Consider the following 20,395-nt stretch of genomic DNA (forward strand, 5'->3'; position numbering starts at 1 on the left):
GTGTGAGGCACTGGGTTGGAATCTCAGCATCCCATATAAATAAAAAATAAAGGTCCATTGACAACTAAAAAATATATTTTAAAAAAGTACATGAGGTGCATGTTGAGAGAGAAAAACACTAGAGAAGTATAATAAAACAAGAAGTGAACATCTCTGATAATTGTTTGTTGGGTCTTCCAGATATTTTCTGATTATGTATAAATCTGTGTTTATTTTTAAAAAGATCATGTGCATACTTCTCTGTAGTTTGCCCTGTTTCATTTAGTATTTAAAAAGTCATTCTTCTATAGCTCTTATTCTTCTCAATGTCTGTACTACATATATAATAATTCAATAGTTTCCCAATTTATTATATATATAATATAATTTATTAATTTATTTCCCAATCTCTATACTTCAGGTATATACCATAATTTGATAATTCCCCATGGGTCATAGATATCTGTGTACTTTTTGGTCTTGTAGCTGCTTTCAAATGTAGCTCATCTTTGTTGGCAAAGTGGGGGTTCAGCATTTATTTTTTGATTCCCTGTGCTTTCCCCCTTATTCTTCTCAAGGGGTCTTAGGGCAGTTCTATCAAGATGTCGCCTATAAACTTTCCAAGACACTGGCAGGTAGCTTTCTGAAAAGGAAAGAGTTGACTGCAAACCTCAGTATCATTTCTTAAAGAGATGGGATCTATGTTAACCCAGGCAGACCCCAAACTCCTGGGCTAAAGTGATCTTGCCTCAGCCTCCTGAGTAGCTGGGACCACAGGTATTCACCACCTTACCCTGCACTCAGTATTATTCTTTAGTTTGAGGCTGTCTGTGTTTTACTATAAAGAAATCCTTGAAAGATTTTTTTATCATGTGGTATCCTGGAGGAGAGCATGTGTGGTGCAGTGTTAAATGTAGCAGGAAAATTGTAGAATTGAGAAATGAATGAGTTTGAGAAGATGGAGAACTTAAGCAGGTCTTTGCTATACACTCAAGGCTGAGAGGACAGGGGCCAAAGAGAGGCAGGTCTTGGGTTTTGCTTTTCTATTAGTATTATAACTTTTGAAGGAAGTTTAAGTTGGATCTCTGTCTTATATGATTTGTCCTTTTCTCAATCTTCCTAGCCTCCACCAGGCAGTGTGAAGATGCCTAATGTACCCAACACACAGCCAGCAATAATGAAACCAACAGAGGAACATCCAGCTTATACACAGATTGCAAAGGTTAGTTTATGATAGCTGTGTGAATTTACAGTAGAAATTATAGTATCAATAACATTTGTTTCGGAGCAAAGTAAACTTTTTGTACTGTTGACTTCTTATTTTTTTATTTTTTTTTTATTTTTACAGACTGCATTTTGATTCAATGTACATACATGGGGAACATCATTTCGTTTCTATGGTTGTGCACAATGTAGATTCATACCATTTATGTAATTATACATGTACATAGGGTAACGATGTCTGTCTCATTCCACCGTCTTTCATACCCCTGCCCCCTCCCCCCTCTCATTTACTTTAATTCTTTTGAGACTGGATTAGCCATCTTGTCACTGTAAGTACTCCCTCTTGCTCAGCTTCCAGCATTTGCTTTATTCCATTACTAGGGATTATTAACATATCATCTTGGTGCACAATTTGTATAGTGAAATTTTTCTTGCCTTTGGTCTCAATTTTTAATACATTAAAATGGTTGCTGGGCTGGGGTTGTAGCTCAGTGGTGGGTGCTTGCCTAGCACGTGTGAGGCACTGGGTTCAATCCCCAGCACCACATATAAATAAATAAGGAAAATAAAGGTATTGTGTCCTCTACAACTAAAAATATAAATAATTGTTGCCATTGTGGTAACAATGATAGTATAATAGATATTATTGAGACGGAGAGTTATAATGGCTTAGCAGGGGCCATCTGGAGGAGATGGAAGATAGCAAAAGTCCTAGAAATATGGAGGTGAATAAGTTGCCAGGCATCACCCACAAGCAGATGGAGGTGACAGACTTGTTAAGCATATTGTTCTTTCACCTCAGTGTCTTATGATATTTAAGATATTATAAAATATTTCTACATTACTATGAACCTTAAATGTCATTTAACCTAGTTTATCAGAGCCAAATCAATTGCTTTGTTTTTTCTTCTGTTTGTCAGATTTCTTTAGTTGTTCCCCTTTGCCTCTGTTCTCACTTTCATTTAAGCACAAAGGTCACCTTAATTTCATTTTTCAGATTACTTGAAGAGTGACTACTCTTTCTAGAGGGTTTTTTCCTGTCCTATGGACTCAACATTCCCAAAGAGGATTTTTATAACCCAAAGAACAGAATGGGCCACAGATCCCCATAGTATTTTCTAAAACTGTAATCTTTTATTTATTTATTTATTTATTTATTTATTTATTTATTTATTTATTTATTTATTTATTTTTGCGGTGCTGGGGATCGAACTCAGGGCCTTGTGCTTGCAAGGCAAGCACTCTACCAGCTGAGCTATCTCCCCAGCCATGTAATCTTTTATTAAAGATTATGATTGTATTTTGGAAGCACATTTGAATTAGTTTTTTTTTTTCTTTTATAGTGAATCTGGGGGCACTTTACCTCTGAGATACTTTTCCAGCCTTTTTATTTTTTGAGACAGGGTTTCCCTAAGTTGCCAAGGCTGGCCTCGAGTTTGGAGTCCTCCTGCCTCAATCTCCTGAAGAGCTGGGACTATAGGCGTGTGCCGCTGTACTTGGTTGAATTAGATTTCTATGATGGTAGAGAGAAGGAGCTAGCCTGTAAATGTTAGAATATCTTATACTTCTGATAATCTATTCACATATTGATAATTTTTGTTTAGGAACATGCCTTGGCTCAAGCTGAACTTCTTAAGCGCCAAGAAGAATTAGAAAGAAAAGCTGCAGAATTAGATCGTCGAGAACGAGAAATGCAAAACCTCAGTCAACATGGTAGTATGCAGAGAAGTTTGAAATAAAAATGTCTATCTCAGCTCTAGGTCATTTGGTTTGTGGATAAGATCCTGCCCTATTTTCCTATTCTAGCAAGGAGATCAGACACAGCAGATTTGCCAACTTGATACTCTGTAGCTCTCTGATCTTAGCTAATTTGCAAAGTCTTTTGATAGATTAGAACAAAGTTGGCCTCATCACAGAGAAAGAATGCAAATCTGATACCTTTGGTTCATTCTCAGCCCAGGAGTCTTTGATTCTGCTCTTGGGCTCTCTGGGTCTATTGAACCTTGTAAGTACATTTGAGTGTGCCCCACATTTAATTCTTACCTGACATATTCAAACTAGTTTCAAATTATCTGCTCCAATTCTCACAAGTACACCATCTTTGTCAAAATATGTTTCTAGCGACCCCAGGAAACCCAGGGTATTTATATGATGCCAAAGAAATAAATTTGCTGTGACATCTCTTCAGACTGTGACTACCAAAATCATTTGAAGGGAGTGTCTTAGGGAAAGCTAGCAGTCTCTGGACAAGGAGGGATAGGGAGCTGGGGAAAGTCATTGTTAGGATGCCTGGGATGGGAATGGAATAACCAAGACTAGGACAACAGTAATGAACAGAATTATTTCTTCCTTATCTCACAATGTTGTAGATCTGGGCCATCTTCTAACTTGCAACATCAGAGATGGCATCGATAGAAGGAGAAATGAAAGGTTTAATGGGATTAATGTTTCTAAAATAACTTTAACTAAAATTCATCCTATTTTCTTAGCACTGTCTATAAAATTATTTCTGAGAGAGGTTTTAGTAAGGGTAGTAAGTAACAAAGAGTAAGAGGTAAAGAGATTTGCAGTATGTTAGTACTTTTTCATCTATTAGGTTCATGTTTTAATCCTCAGTACAATTCTGCGAAGCAGCACGGTTGTCTCATTTTACACAGATGAAGAAACTAAGACTTCAAGAGGTTAAGGTGCCTAAACCGGCCTAGCCAGTAAATGGTGAGGCACTTGTGGTTCCCAAGTCTCTGATCTTCACTGTCATTCTCTGCTGCTTCTCAGATAGTATAGTCTGTTATGAGAAATGTCTGAATGTATGAAACTCAAATAGTATAATAACTGTAACTCAGGGAACACCTTGGGGAAAATCAGAAATAGGTCATGTTTTTTTCCCACTATGAAAATGTTTCTGGTCTACGGATGTCTTTATGAATTAATTTTTTTGAAAAGTTATGGGATATACTATTTAAAATTGGAGAGTGGTCTTTTGTTGATTATTTTACCTTCTACTTTTATGTTTGACTTCCTGCTTTTTAATTTTTTCCCCTGCCATTTCTCAAATCTTATTTTTAATCTAATTTCTTTATATAGACACATTTCTCTCCTCATAGTTCAATTTGTTTTATCTAGGTTTTTGAAGGTGGTATAATTTTCCCACTTCTTTCTTGTGATTTTTCATGTTTCTCACTCTTTTGTGGTTTTCTCACATATGTATTTTGGGTGGTGTTATTTTATCCAGAGTGAGATTTCCAAATTTGATTCTTTGATATTAATTTCTTATAGTTAACTGTAGATAACTTAAGATTCAGAAGCTGATCTTTCTTCTCCACAAGGGTTAGGAATTTTAGCACAATTATAATGAAAGATTTAAGATGCTAAGGATGAAACTGAAGTCAAAACTGGCTGGCCTTCCCATGCATGATAGCCAGATTTTAGGGCAGGTCACCGTGTATATATCTGTGTTCTTTTTTTGTGTCTGGTTTCTCCTGAGCATAAATGGTACATGCTAAACATGATATGATGTGACACTGAAAAATTATTTTACCATCTATTATTTTCAAAAATGATATTCTGAAAAAAATTTTAGAAATATAAAGCTTGGCTTTCAAAGTTGTAGGAATGTAAAGGTAGTTTTACATTTGAAAATATATGTTAATAGGTTTCTTTATTTTGAAACAAATAAGAATGGAACATATTTGATATAAGTAACTTTCTGTTTTCAATTTACAGGCAGAAAAAATAATTGGCCACCTCTTCCTGATAATTTTCCTGTGGGACCTTGTTTCTATCAGGATTTTTCTGTAGACATTCCTGTAGAATTTCAAAAGACAGTAAAACTTATGTACTACTTGTGGATGTGTGAGTATAAAACCAATTTTTTAATTTGTTTAAAGTTAATATTTTTGTTATTAAAATCTATCATATCAGAATTGATACATTGAGGATAGATAGTAGACTGGTCTTTTTCTGTAGATAGATCTTAACAATCATAATTTTCAGAGTAAAATATCATATTTATATACTTAAAAATTATACTGTATGTGGCAATATGAGCACTTGGCTGAGGATAACCTATTAAACTGAGAACTGGCTTCTGAGGAAAGGTTACCTTCTCTAGCACATGGATGGATTTGTAATACTCCTTTTTCCTTCATGGAAAGAATCATAGACATGATTTGCTTTGAAAAATTATGCATAATATTTTTATGCAGAGGAAGACAATTTAAATTCTTTAAAAGTAGGCATGATGGCAACTTTTTCAAAGGGACATAAAATACTGTAATATTATAAAACATAATTTAAAAAATAGCTCTGAACAGTTTACTTTTCATTTTCAAGTGGTGTGACTGCTTTATTCTTGAAGTACTTAAGCAATCCAGTTCATTCATTATTGATAGAACAGTAAGCAGACATTTAAGGCTCCGAAGCTCACATTGCTCGAGTGTAATTACAACTCATGGAATACTAAAATAAAGTGTCAAGCTGTGAACAGTTTTGCTGGATTACACAGACTTCCCACTACTCTCTGTTTCATTTTTATTGCAACAGTAGTCTCAACCTCACTTGATGTCATTATGTCAGTAGGGAAGCTAGCAGTTGTGACTTCTCACCTGCATAACATTGGGGTGATGGGTACATCTTTAAAGAAGGAAATTTGTGTTTTATTTCATGATTAGTGAGACTTTTTTGCATCCTAATAGATTAGATAATCTTCAAATTCTTTTTAGGTTGCACTCTTCATATAGGTGAAGTCATTTTGGAATATGATAAGCAGTTCCTTCGGATAATCCTTTTTTAATTCTTAGTTTCTTGTTGACATTTTGTTCTTTCTCTAATATCTTTTGCTGAATCGCCAATATTGCTATTATGTTTTTTAAAATTAAAGGTGTGTTTTTCATATACATATATACACATGCTAATCAACTCATTTTATTTATCAATATATATATATCTATATTATAGCTGCATTTATATCTTATGCCTGTATTTTTTTTCTAATGGCCAGAAATTGGCCTAGCTTTTGTAAGCTCTTTGACTTAACAAAAAGATTTTTTTTTTTTTTTTTTTTTTTTTTTTTTTTTTTGGTGAAGGTTGATAGAAGTCTGAAGAAAATTATACTAGGTATTTAATGACTAGAGATTGAGTGGGGAAGATGGTTAATTTTAGCTGAATAGTTGACTACCAGTACTGATGGTTTCAATGCTGATAGATGTGTTTTGTCTTCAAATATAAAATGTTCTGAGTCTCTCATAAATAATGTAATTGAGTATAGTTTCCCTCAATTCTGTTCAGTTGGTAGATCTGTTGTTAACCGGTATTTGAGAGGACTCAAAAGTTCCAGGTGGGAGTCTGTTTTGAAGATGCATTACTTGGAACAAAATAATGTTTAATGCCAGCTTAATACTATGCCTAAATTTTATAGAATTTAGGCTGTTTCAGGAAGTTATTTTCAAGAAGTATCTATTATTGATTTGGGGGTTGACTAATGCTTCTACTGTAATAATAATAATTATAAAGAGAACTAACATTTGTGGATTTGCTTTGTGCCAATTATAGTACTAATCTCTTATATACATTATCTTCTTAAGTCCTAACCACATTGTAAGGCAGGCACTATGTTATTTTTTGTTTGTTTGTTTCCTGGTGCTGGGGATCAAACCCAGGGCCCTGTGCTTGCAAGGCAAGCACTCTACCGACCAAGCTATTCCCCCAGCCTGTTATTTGTTTTTTCAAGTAGGGAAATTAAGCTTAGAGAATTTGAGTCACTTGTCCAACATTACACAAGTAATGCTGGAGTTGGATAGTCAGACTGGTGCCCAGAGTCTAGATTTCCATGTTATATCACTTGCAAGTACTAAAATAAAGAAATAATATACATTTAAAAATAAATATTGTGGTGGCATATACTTGTAATCCCAGCGGCGCAGGAGGCTGAGAGAGGAAGATTGTGAGTTCAAAGCCAGCCTCAACAAAAGTGAGTCGCCAAGCAACCCAGTGAGACCCCGTCTCTCAATAAAATAAAAAATAGGGCTGGGGATGTGGCTCAGTGGTTGAGTGCCCCTGAGTTCAATCCTTGTTTACCCCCCAACCCCCCCAAAATGAGTATGATTAAGATAGGTCTTCAAAGGTACCTGACCTAGGCAAGTAATTTACCCTGTACATGAACTAAATCAACTAGCAATATCACTGAGCTGAGTATGGTGAGGCTTATGCCTATAATCCCAGCTACCCCTGAGGCTGGGGAGGAGAATAGCAAGGTCAAGTCCAGATTGGGCAACTTGGTGAGACCCTATCTCAAAATAAATAAAAGGAATGAGGATGTATTTCAGCAGAGTGCTTGCCTAGCATGTGTGAAGCCCTGGTTTGGATCTCCAGTAGTATTTCCCCCCGCCCCAAAAAAAGAAATATCATGGGCCTGGGGATATATAGCTCAGTTGGTAGAGTGATTGCCTGTCAAGCACAAGGCCCTGGGTTGAATCCCCAGCACCGCAAAAAAAAAAAAAAAAAAAAAAAAAACTCCATGAAATTAATCTTAACCCTTTTAAGTGTTTTTTTTTTTTTTTTTTTTTTTAATTAAACAAAGAAAAGGGAAAAAACAGGCCAGCTATATTCAAGACCATGTAGCAAAGAAGGTAATATACTATGTTAGATGTCTATACTGTAATTCAGAATTTACCAAGAAGAATATTGTGATAGTTGCAAATTTAGGTCCACTAATACTAGATTGGACTGCCTAATAAAGCAAGTTAAATTTTAAGTAAAAGAGAGTTATTCAACTTACAAATCATATAAACAAAGCAGCCTAAAGATTTCTTTAATGTTCTACCTACATTTGTGAGTCAATCAGCATAGATTTATTGCTCCCTTAAACTGGATTGAAATTAACAACATAGATCATGCTTTTCACATTACATTGCCTGTCTTATATATTTTCTGATCTCTGTAAAAGTGGACAGATCATTCAGTAAATAGACATTTTAGTCTTTACTGGGATACAAGTAAATGACGTATTGATCATGGTTGTTGGTCACTAGGAAAATGTTTACAAAAAATTTTCTGTAAATCACACAAAAATAAATTGATATTTTATCTATACTGAAGAATTTTAGTAGTCTTTAAAACATGCATATACATATATTTTCTTTAAATGGATTAGCAGATAAACTTTTAAAAATTATTCTTGTAAAGATTGAAAATTAGAATATTCTTAACATTTGAAACTTTTTTAGGTGGCTAGACATTATTTAATACTACAGAATAATAATTTAATATTTCACAGAATTTTGAATTCTATTTTTAAACCCTTATAACTACCTTTATTCTGAGGAAAAGAATTTTTAATAAATTTATTGGTAAGTTAACTTTCATGAGAATTAAAAATCTAATGGGAATAGAGTACTTGGTAAGAGTTTCATTTGTGTGATAGCAGGGAATGAAATTTTGAAACTGGAAGAGCTCATGCCATTTCTTTAACTGAGAAACTAAAGCTCACAAAGGTTAAGTGCTTGTCTTAATATCAAATGGGTATAACCTAGGGGTCTTCACTGTTCTTCTGGAGTTCTTTCACTTGAGGGTTTTATGTATCTAGTGATTAGATGAGAGCAAATCTAGAGCATCCTGGGATGTGTGGTTTTATCCTGTTGCATTAATTACTGATTTTTTTCATAAAGATCTTAAAATTTATTTTTAATGTATATTGTTTTATTATTAGGTTTAATAAGGTTTTCATTTGTTAATTTTTATTCAAGTCATAATTTGGCATATTTTTATTGATAATTTAAATTTTATAGTATTTTAGTTTTCATGAGAATTTATTTCTATAATTCAACCTGTGAATAAATTTTTAAAGAATCCTTCAATAAATAAATTTTGGTTCTGGGAATTAAACCTAGGAACTTCTTACCACTGAGCTATATTCCTATCCCTTTTCAAAAAAATTATTTGTTTTGAGACAGGATCTTACTAAGTTGCTAAGGGCCTTCCTAAATTGCTGAAGCTGTCCTTGAAATTTCAATCCTCCTGCCTCAGTCTGCTGAGACCTTGGGATTACAGGCATGCACCACCAGACCAAGCTTATTTTTTATTTTGAGACAAGTTCTCCATAAGTTGCTGATGCCAGCCTAGAATTTGTGATCCCTCCGCCCCAGTCTCCTAAGTCACTAGGCAAGCATCCCCATGCCTGGCTAAAGAATGCTTTAAAAAATTATTAATTGTAATGGGCAAATATGGTTCTTGGGATCATAGTGCAGTGAGATGTTATTCAGATTTTTTTGTTTTTAATCTGTTAGAGAAAGTCTTTATTAACAGCATTGGAAGAGCTTGCCAAGGTCTGTGTGTATTAACCAAGGGAAAGGCCTGCCTTAGCAGCCAAAAATGCATCATGTTGTGTGTGCAGATTGGGGTCCTGGGGTGGGGTATTTAATAACCTTAATCCTTTACTATAAAAGGTTTTTTTTAGGACTTAAAAAAATGGACAACTCTCTGAAGATGAATTAATAATCCTTATAGATCAATTATGATGTCCCTGGAAATTTCTACTCTGTTTTTATTTTTAGAACACTTTTTAGTCTGTAGCTCCATTATCTAAAAATACAGTTGTGAGTACAGGATCTCTCTCCTCCTGAGTCCTGGCTTTTTCCTCAGCAGGCACCACTTTTCATTCTTGGGCCTTGGATCCAGAGGCACACCACGTGATTGCTTCAGAGGAAACCCTTATGTGGTGCTTTTTTGGTTAGAAGTGTAATTTCCTGTCCTAATAGGATAGGCCAACAGAATTTTTTCAACAGTGCATATATTAGGACTCACTTCCCTGTGTGTACTCTGTTTTTAAATCAAGCGTGTATGAAACAGTGTTTTGAAAAATAGTAAATGGAAACATGGGATAGAATACATTTGCTTTTAGGAAGTTTTTTTTTTTTTTCATTTACAATTTTTGTTGAATGAATTAATAAATTGAATGTAAACATTTCTTTTCTATTTTGTTTTCTGATTCCACAGTCCACGCTGTAACACTGTTTCTAAATATCTTCGGATGCTTGGCTTGGTTTTTTGTTGATTCTGCAAGAGGGGTTGATTTTGGATTGAGTATCCTGTGGTTCTTGCTTTTTACTCCTTGTTCATTTGTCTGTTGGTACAGACCACTTTACGGAGCTTTCAGGTAAAATGTTGTGCACTTTGAAATATGCTCTTTAAAACCTGTAAAGTAAATAATTTGTAGTATACCTTAAAGGGAGAACTGACATATTTCCATTAAGATTTTTAATTATTTTATAACCTTCTGAAAGGTCTAACATGGTATGCTTTTATATTCATTGAATCATAAAGTTAATAAAATTTCATTATTTTATCCCCCTTGCAAAAAAAGACCAAATATGAAAATTGATGAAGGAAAAATAAACTGTTTCAGATCTTAATATATGTAAAATATTCTATTCCATATTGTTTAGTTGACTTGAAGAAAATTTGTTTTTCACCCTCCTTCCCCCATGTCTCTGTAATCACAAAATTACAATTGGTGATTACAGTCTTAATTTTTAAATGAACATAGATAAGGTAATATACATGTGATATGGTGTTTTCACCCAGCAACTTGGTAATTATTTTCTGTGTAAATTTGTTTTGGTTTTTCCAAAGGCAGTGACATTTTATAAGCTTTAGGCTATAAGATGAAGTATAATATTTTGTATAGCGTATTTTGCAATGGTTAGGATTAAAATTTCCTAAGTATATGTTCTATGGGATATTAATAGGTTGGGGGAAAAGGAGTTTATTAGTTTAATAGGTTTGAGAGTAGCTGGTTAATAAATTGAACAAGTTCCTTTATTTCAGAATTTCTTGGACTACTTAAGTGCTTGGTGTGCTTTGTGACTTGACCATGAAACCATTATTTTTCTGTGGAGTAGAATTTTTGTCTTTAAGAAGTAAACATTGGACTTGGGAGACTGAAGCAGGAAAATTGGGAGTTCAAGGCCAGACTGAGCAACTTGGCGAGAACCTGTGTCAAAATAAAATAAATAAAAGGGCTGGAATGAAACTCAGTGGTCGAATGCTTGCCTGGCATGCACAAAGCCCTGGGTTTAGTCCCAAGGACTGGGAGAAAAAAATAAAATGGAACTAGGAGCAGTGGCTCACTCCTGTAGTTCCAGTTACTCAGGAGGCTAACGTGGGCAGATTCCTTGAGCCCAGGAGTTCAAGGCCAGCCTGGGCAACATAGCCAAGACCCTATATTAAAAGACAGAGGAGAGAGGGAGAAAGAGAGAAACCTAACCCAGATGTAGCCTAGGTGTCTAAAGTGATGCAGGAGAGTGGGGGGCGGGTAGAAAAGAAAGAAAGAAGGAGAACATTAAGGAATTTGGAGAAATAAAGGTACCAAACAACAGGAAAGTAAATTATTGGTTAGAAATAAAGGGAAGGGAAAAGAAGAAAGAATCTTTGAACATATCCATTGAATATATTGGAATATGGGAGACTGGTTGACAAGAAATGGGGAGAAGTTCCTCCCTAGCTGAGGGTTGGAGAAGAATGATAAGAACCTATTTACTCCTTGTACCATCTGGGAAGAATGTTATTGCTGCTTTTTTCTTTGTTATGTAAGTCTGTATTATAAAGCCTTTTTTTTTTTCAACATCTAAGGTTGCTTACCTCCATGTTACCAGTGTATTGTTTATAATGATGCTGGTGGGTGGAAGGAGGAATATCTTTATGAGAATTTTCTTTAATGATCTGAGATTAGAGACTTTGGATGATAAACCTTCTATAATTATGTAGCCAAAATAAACTCTAAAAGACAACCATTTGCCTTTATTACTTGAAGTCATGTGTTACCTTTTTTTCCTTTGTCAGTTAAAATTAAAATGTTTTATGGAATATTTTTAATTATGGCATTATCAATCCCTAGGCTATATTGTTAGGTGCAGCTCAGCCTTTTAGAGTATATCATGAAAATATTATCTGGGTTTCACTGGGCAGAGTAGAACTGAAAAAAATTTTTGGAGGAAGTTGAATTAAAGTACTTTATATCATTAGCGTACCTTATCAGTGTATAAATTCAGCCTTTCCTTTTACTGATATACTCAAGGACTTTGTCCTCCATAAGGTAATCCCATTGCATAAATCTGAATGAGAATTATAGACAGAAGTTTCAAGTGTATTCTTTTAAAAGCTAAGTTTACTAATTATGAATTAAACATGCCATTGTATTTTGTCACTTGTGTATTTTAAAAAATTATAGTTTTGTGGGCTGGGGTTGTAGCTCAGTGGTAGAAGCATTTGCCTCGCAAGCATGAGGTGCTAGGTTTGATCCTCAGCACCACATAAATAAATAAAATAAAGGTAGTGTGTCCATCTACAACTAAAAATTTTTAAAATTTTTCAAAAAAATCATAGTTTTGTTTTTCACAAATCACTAATCATTATGTAAATACTTCAACATATTTGGTGGTTATTAATGAGAGGGTATTATTGTTGAAAAAGTATAACTTCTGGAAGCAGACTGAGAAAGATATAGAATCCTGGCTTCCCCACTTCAAAATCTGTGTTCTATGTTGTTATGGTCAAATGTATAAAATCTTTTAGAACCTCAATTTATTAGTGTAAATGGGATAATATCTGCAGAGTTGATAAGAGGATTAGGGATAATATATGCAAAAGGTTTTGATCAACAAATGGTAGCTGGAATTTTCTACTTTTTATCATTTCTTTTTGAGAAGTGGATTGCAGTTGCTGTGCATTATATTTTGCTTCTTTTAATCCATTGTGCTCTTGTGCTCCAGTCTGAGCAAAGAGGAAGTATAATTTATAATGAGATGTTCATTGTATTGCTAAATAAAAATGAACTTTAATAATTCTAGTGTGATAATCTAGTCTTTTAATTGAAGATTTTGTACTATATTTAATGTAATTACATATATACACATGGATTTAAATCTATTTATCATATTTACTCTTTACTATAAAACTTATCTTTTATATTCAGTTTCTTTTAGGTTAATAAAATTTTATTCTATTTTTATATTCTTTCATCTGTTTCTTTTATTTATTTTGTTACAGATCTGTTGGCATTGAATTCTATCAGTTTTTGTTTGATGGAAACTTTGTCATTTCATGCTCATTTTTTAAGTTTAATGATATAAACTCTTTGTTGTAGTGAATTCCTTATAGCACTCTAAGGATGCTATTCATTGTTTTCCACCTTTCATTGTTTCAGTTGAGAAGTCAGTTGTAAGTCTTAGAATTACTCTTTAAAGGAAATGTCTTTCACTTTAGGATATTATAAAGATTTTATGCTTGGGGTTTTCAGTGATTTTCTTTGTATTCCTACTTCTTGGAGTTTGTGGAGATTCTTTAATTTGTGAATTAATGTTTTTTAAACTGTTTGGAAAATGATTGACATTATTTCTTTTAATATTGCTTTTTTATCTCTTGTAGGCAAAAAATTTCTTTGTATATACACTTCAGTATCTGGATCTCTCTGTGGGTCTGTCTGTACTGCCTATCTGTACTGTCTTTGTTTTCAATCATATGTTGCTGCCTTTTAGCATACTTACCAAATCTTCATTAGATCTGGAAACTGTGAGTAAAAACTCGTAGAGGCTTCTGATGATGTTCATTTGTTTCAGAGAGGGTTCACCTGCTGCCTTGCTTATCTTCTAGCAGACAAAAGCTAAGTTGCAACTCAAGATTTGAGTTGCCATTTTAATCTCTAGCTCTATACTATTTTATATTCTTACTGGAAATGTCTGAAGATTTCAATTTCTCTACACTCTCACTAACACATTTTGTCTTTTGTCTTTTTTAATTACATTCTAGTGGGGGTGTGGTAGTCTCTCTTTGTGGTTCTAATTTGCATATCCCTAGTTACTTATGATGTTGAGTACCTTTGTACATGCTTATTAGCCATATGTGTATCATCTCTGGTAAAATATCTGTTTCTTGTTCATTTTTTAGTTAGGTTATTGATTTTTTACTTTTAATTTTGTATTGTTATATATTTTGTAACAAGAGTTATATATTTTGGATACAAGCCCTTTTTATGATTTACATATATTTTCTCTCAGTCTTTGGCTTCTTAGTGATGCCCTATAAAACATTAAAATGTTCAATTTTAATATAGTACGACTTATCTTTTTTAAACAAAATTTCTGGTTCTGTTAGTGTCATGACTAAGAATAGCTTCCTTGGCTTGGGGTCTTGCTTTGTTGTTCAGGCTGGCCTCAGACTGCTGGGGTCAGGCAATCCTCCTGCCTCAGCTTTGTGGGTAGCTGAGATTACAGGTGTGTACCACTATGCCCTGCTATGATTTACTTCTGGATGTTTATAGTTTTATCTCTTATATTTAGGTCTGTTATACATTTTGAATTTTTGTTTATTGCTTATAAGGGTTAATTTGTGTTTACATTGTGTAAGGGTCTAAATTCATCTCTCTGTTATGGATATTCATATATCCTAACGCTGTGTGTTAAAGAGATAATCTTAATAAGTTACTTTTGTAATTTTATTGAAAAAACACTTGCCCCCATATATGTATGGGTCTGTTTATGGCTTTTCCTCATTGATTCATTTGTATACCTTTGTTGAATATCTATTAACCATAAATATAAGGATGTATTTTTGGATACCATTTTCATCAGTTAAACAATATGCTTATATTTATACAAATAGCCCCTTCTTGATTAATGTTGCTTCATGGTAAGCCTGTCTTCCACCTTTCTTTGTTTCTATAATTGTTTTGGCTCTTCAAGTTCCTTTGCATGTTGTTTAAATTTTAAAATCAGCCTGTTTATTTCTTTAAAAAATATCCTGCTGTGATTTTGATAGTGATTAAGTTAAATTTGTAGGTCAGTTTGACAAGAATAGATACTTAACAATGACTTTATAATCCATGAATATGGATGTCTTCATTTATTTAGATATTTTTGATTTTCCTTAACAGTCTTCTTCAGCTTCAATTGAAATTTTACATATCATTTATTAAGTTTATTCCTCAGTTCTTTATCTTTTTAATGTTATTTTGGGTGTAATTATTTTCTTAATTTCTTCTTTGGATTGTTTGTTGTTAGTAATAAGAAATAAAATTTGTCTTTGGTATATTAATCTTGTTTCTTCCATTTTGCTAAACTCAATTAATTTTAGTTGTCTTTGTGCATGCACATACATGCTCAGATTCCTTAGGATTCTTTATGTATAGGTAATGTCATCTGTGTATAAATTTTTTTTATTTCTTTAATTAATTTACTTTAATTAAGTTAAAGTAGATTAATCTACTTATCTTTAATTAATCTACTTTTCTTTTTTCTTCCTTTTGCTTTATAAACTGGCTACAATTTTTAGAATAGTAGAAAAGAAGCGAAAAGTGTGATATCCATATCTTTTTCCTGATATTAAGGGGGAAATTCACCATGAACTATGATGTTAGATGGAGATTTTTTTTGTAGATGCTCTTCTGTTTCTAGTTTGTTGAAAATTTTTATAGTGAATGATGTTGGATTTTTCCAGATGCTTTCTGAGTCTGTCAAGATGATCAGGTGATGTGTAGGAAATTGGAGCAGTCTGTGGACTTAGGTCCATAAGCTCTGGGAAAATTAATTGTATCATTTCTTTGATTATTACTTTTTGGTTTCTTTCTACTTTTTTTTATTAAACTACTACTAATAAGATATTGGAACTCTTGGGAAATCGAATGTTCCTATTTTTCTGGTATTTTCCATTTTTTTTTTCCTATTTAATTGGAAATTTCCTGAATTTAGTATCTAAGCATCAGAATGACATCAGTCTTTTTAATAGTAACAACTGAAAGCTGGAACACAATGGAGCAGTGCTTTCAATCCAAAAGAAATACAAATTCTAACCTAGAATTTGATGCTCAAACTATCAAAATTAAGTGTAATGGTAAAGATATTGTAGATTTCAAAAAGTTTATCTTTCCTGTATCATTTCTTAGGAAGCTACTAGAGTAGAAGATGAGCTCATCTTCCACCAAAAAGAGGGAATAAACCAAGAAATAGGAAAATACGGGATCCAGAAATAGGAGTTCTAACCAAAGAGAGTGGTCCCCTTCATTCTCAGGATAATGTTGACGGAGGTCTTGAGATGGCAAGTGGGCAGCCAGTCTAGGATTCCAGCAGTTCAGATCTGAGCATGTCAGAAGGTTTTAAGAGAAACAACTTCAGGAAGATGAAATTGGTAGAATTCCAAATTATTTTGAATGTGTTAAGAAGACATTTACACAAATTATTATTAGTTAGTTATTTACACAAATTATTTATTGGTTAGTTATTGATAGGTATATACAAAAATATCAACAAAAGACAATTGCCAAATGTGGAGAACTTCAAATGGTTATGCAGAATAGGAAACCTGGTTATGTAGGGTCCTTCATATCTCAGCTGTGAATAATAAGACAGAGTCATAATAAGTAAGCAGTGCTGTTAATCTAACTAAAACTATACCAATGTAACTTTTGGGAAGATGAGGAAAACAGCAAGTGTCCTTGTGCATGATAGAGTAGAAGTGGGGAAGAATGTAAATGAAAGCCAAGCTCTTATTTTCTGCAATAGTAAGTCAATAATAGTAAGTTAATGTTCAAATGAAAAATCAAGAAGTATAAGTATGCTACTCAGAGATTTAATCATCAATTAAAATTTAAATGTGGTTATTTCTGGGGAATGGCAGTTGGGATGAAAGAGCTGTAAGGAGAGCTAGAAGACTTCTGTTTTTCAAAACTGCTGTGTAGAATTGACTCTTTCAAATACTACACACACAATTTTATAAAAGATCTATTATTGAAATATGGTCTGAGATTGCACACACATACATATATACTGAGAAGCAAATCAGAGGTTCTTTGCATGTAGGTAAGACCTTCAACTGGCCTTCAGTAAATGGGGTAATATTATGGGATTGCTTCATCAGTATGATCCCTGTGTGACTAGGTCTTGCATGTTGGAGTGGTTTATTTTCCTCAGAAACAAATATTTCAGATTGATGTTTTCTACTCCCCCATGTGAAATTAATTTAACTGCTGGTTTTTTTGGAGGTTAATATCAAGGCAGAAGACTGGGAATCATCTAAATATTCAGAGTATGAATGTTCATTTATTTTCTGTTTTTGATATGCTTGTTCATGGCTAGTTCTGGTGCTGTTTCAGAATCCCTTTGGTTCAATTTATCCAGAAAGCACACAACCAGTCTTCTTACAGGAGGGTAGAGAGAAGGATCTGGACGTCAGACCGCTTCTTAGTTTTTCAGCTAGTCCTCCTGTCTTTACCCATGCCTGCCTTTGCCTCGCAAAATAACTTGTGTGTCTATAGTTTTTGAACTGTTCTAAGGTTTAGGGAGTTTCTAAGGTTAGGATATTCAAGTTTAGTTCTTCATTTCCTCCATTGCTGACTTGAGTTTCAGTTTTTGTTATAAATTCAGCTCCTTTGCAGTTTACAAAATTCTGTTGTTATCATCTTCCCTTTTGTCCTTATGGTCGTTTAGTTTCTTGTTTCTTTAAAAAAAATTTTGTTTTGGTAGCCCTGGGGTGGAAGCCAATGACTCATGTATGCTAAGTGTTGCTGTGGTTTTTTTAACTAAAAAACACGACATGTGATTCCATGTCCCTGTGCCATCCTGACTTGGCAGTTATCCCAAGACCAGAGGTGAGATGGATTCACTTACCTCCTCTATTGGCCATTTCTGTCACCCCCTTGGGAGCCGGATCTTAATCCCTGAGCCACAATCCTAAAATTCTTCCCAGTTTGGGCTGATAAACACTCAGCTGTCACACTGAGTCCTAAACCCCAGGGCACTTGTCTACCATCCACTCCATCAGATATGAAGATAGACTTTCTCCTCAAGGATGCAGGAAGTACAGGGAAAGATGCACTGAGGCCTGTGCATTAGGCATTTTTGTGATACCCTTAGCAAAGAAAGGGCATCACTTTTTACTATGGTCTGAATGTTTTTTCTCTCAAAACTCTTTGCTGAAATCTGAACCCCCAAGGTGATGATATGAAGTGAGGCCCTGGAGGTTATTAGGTCATGTGTGTGGAGCCACATGAATGGAATTATTGTCCTTTGTGTAAATAATAGCCCCCAAAGGACCTCTCATCTCACCCAGTGAGGGCACAGACAGATGGTTCACTGCCTTAATTTGATGAAGCTGCTATAACAAATTATATGAGACTGAGTGGTTTATAAGCCACAGACACTTATTTTTTACAGTGTAGCAGATCAAGACACCAAGAGATTCAGTGTCTGCTGAGGACATGCCTAATGGAAGGGAGCTTCTTGCTGTGTTCTCAAGTGGCAAAAGTGGACAGCTCCACTGTGGGGCCTTGTTCATAAAGGCACTAATTCCGCTGATGAACGCTCCAGCTTCATGAACTCATCACCTGCCCGAGGACCTACCTTAGTACCTCACCTTGGTAGGGAGAGGATAAACCTAAGTACTTGAGGGGACACACACCTTCAAATTAGAACTGTCTATGAAGAAGCAGCTCCTCGCAGACACTATATATGCTGGAGACTTGATCTTGGACATTCTAGCTTCCAGAAGTACACAAATGAAATTCTGCTGTTTATAAGGTACATAGTCTTTCTGGTATTTCATTGGAGCAGCCCAAAATGACTATAATGTATTTCAAATGAGAATTTTGCCCCCCACAACACCCCACCAAAAAAAAAAAAAAAAAAAAAAGAAGAAAGAAGAAAGAAAGAAAAACACAATTACTTACTGTTATCATTGTGGTACTTTGAGAGGAAGTAGAAGTAAACTAGTATGTTAAACCTAGTATGTTTCAGTGGAGATCCAGGTATACTTCTTAAGACAGGCTGTCTCTGAGCAGCAGAAAGCATTTTTGGTTTCTTTAAAACATACTTCATACCAATGGGAATATTTGGCATTTCTAATGGAAATTAGAAGCTAAATATAAATGAATGATTATGACATTTTATCTTGAAAAACAGTTCAAACCAAAAAATCAATTTAATTTTTTCCATAAAAGTACTTAATTGATTTTTATTATAAACATAAAACATATTCAGAGTTTTGGAATAGAAAGTTTCATTCTTCAGTCTAAATTAGACAGTCTTTGGAATGAGTTTAATGAAAATTAAAATGGTATCTTATAATTTACTCTTCATTCCCTATATGGATGAAAAGATATTTTTTCTTTTTGGATTTCAAAATGAAATCTAAAACTCTTTCTAAGGAAAAATAATGTTCTTTTTACCCCCACAAGAAGAACCTAGTGCTTATATTCTCCTATGTGTGTATATGAATATATAGTGTTTTAGAGTCTGTAAGTCACTATAAGTCACGTTCAGTACTTTATATTGTTTAACTTTACAGCCTTTTTTTGGTGTGCTTAACCACTGAGCCACATCCCCCACCCTTTTTATTTTTTATTTTGAGACACTGTCTCTCTAAGTTGCTTAGGGCCCAAGACTGGCTTTGAACTTGCAATCCTCCTGCCTCAGCCTCCAGAGTTCCTGGGATTGCCACCCAACCCAGTTCTTTACAGTCTTTTGAGGAGATCATCCAGAGCTGGGTTTTAACCATTACAAGTTGAGAGCTATGTGTGGATTCGTACTTTATTACATTTATGGTTGCTTTTTGTTTGTTTATTTTGCAGTGGACCCAGGTTTTTCTCTAAGATTTAACGTTAGAAGATTTACTAGTGATGTTTACTTCTCGAATAATTATTTAGCCAAAGTAGTCAGTGTTCACTACAAAGTTTTGTGCCAGCGCAGTGTTGACAATGTAGAGAAGAAAAATGATCTGTTAACTTTGTATGTAGGTTATTTTATAAAAGTTTTTCTAAGTGTGATCTAAGGACCTTTGGGGGGTCTTTCCTTCAGGGAGCTTAAGACTCCCCTTTTCTAACTATTTTTCTTTGGAAAGATGTTTTCTTTATTCTCAACCAAAACAATAATATAACAGATTGAATGCAGAAGCAGATAAAAGAAGCCATATAGATACAGCAGGGCTAGGAATTTTAAAACTCTGAAACTAAACCTTCTGCATACACGAGAAAGAATGCATATTCTGCTGTTGGTTATGTAATGTACCTCTTTATTCCTGGTGATAATGCTTTTTTCCGGAATCTACTTTATCTGATATTGCTACAGTAATGCCAGCTTTCTTTTGATTCATCTTTGCATAGTTTAACTTGTTCTGTCCTTTTACTTTTAACCCATCAAGGTCTCTACTAGAA

General features: G+C 34.1%; 1 protein-coding gene across 2 annotated transcripts in view; it reads left to right on the forward strand.

Moving 5' to 3' along the window:
- The window catches only part of Scamp1 (secretory carrier membrane protein 1), a 115,957-nt gene that overhangs the window by 64,481 nt on the left and 31,081 nt on the right, over positions 1-20,395 (forward strand). For both annotated transcript variants that reach the window (XM_047556503.1, XM_047556504.1), the window contains 4 exons: positions 1,103-1,201; positions 2,808-2,916; positions 4,927-5,055; positions 10,195-10,354. In XM_047556503.1, coding sequence (XP_047412459.1) covers positions 1,103-1,201; positions 2,808-2,916; positions 4,927-5,055; positions 10,195-10,354 — 497 coding nt within the window. The remainder of the gene's footprint in view (positions 1-1,102; positions 1,202-2,807; positions 2,917-4,926; positions 5,056-10,194; positions 10,355-20,395) is intronic.

The sequence above is a fragment of the Sciurus carolinensis genome, chromosome 6, assembly GCF_902686445.1.
Source record: "Sciurus carolinensis chromosome 6, mSciCar1.2, whole genome shotgun sequence".
Lineage (NCBI taxonomy): Eukaryota > Metazoa > Chordata > Mammalia > Rodentia > Sciuridae > Sciurus > Sciurus carolinensis.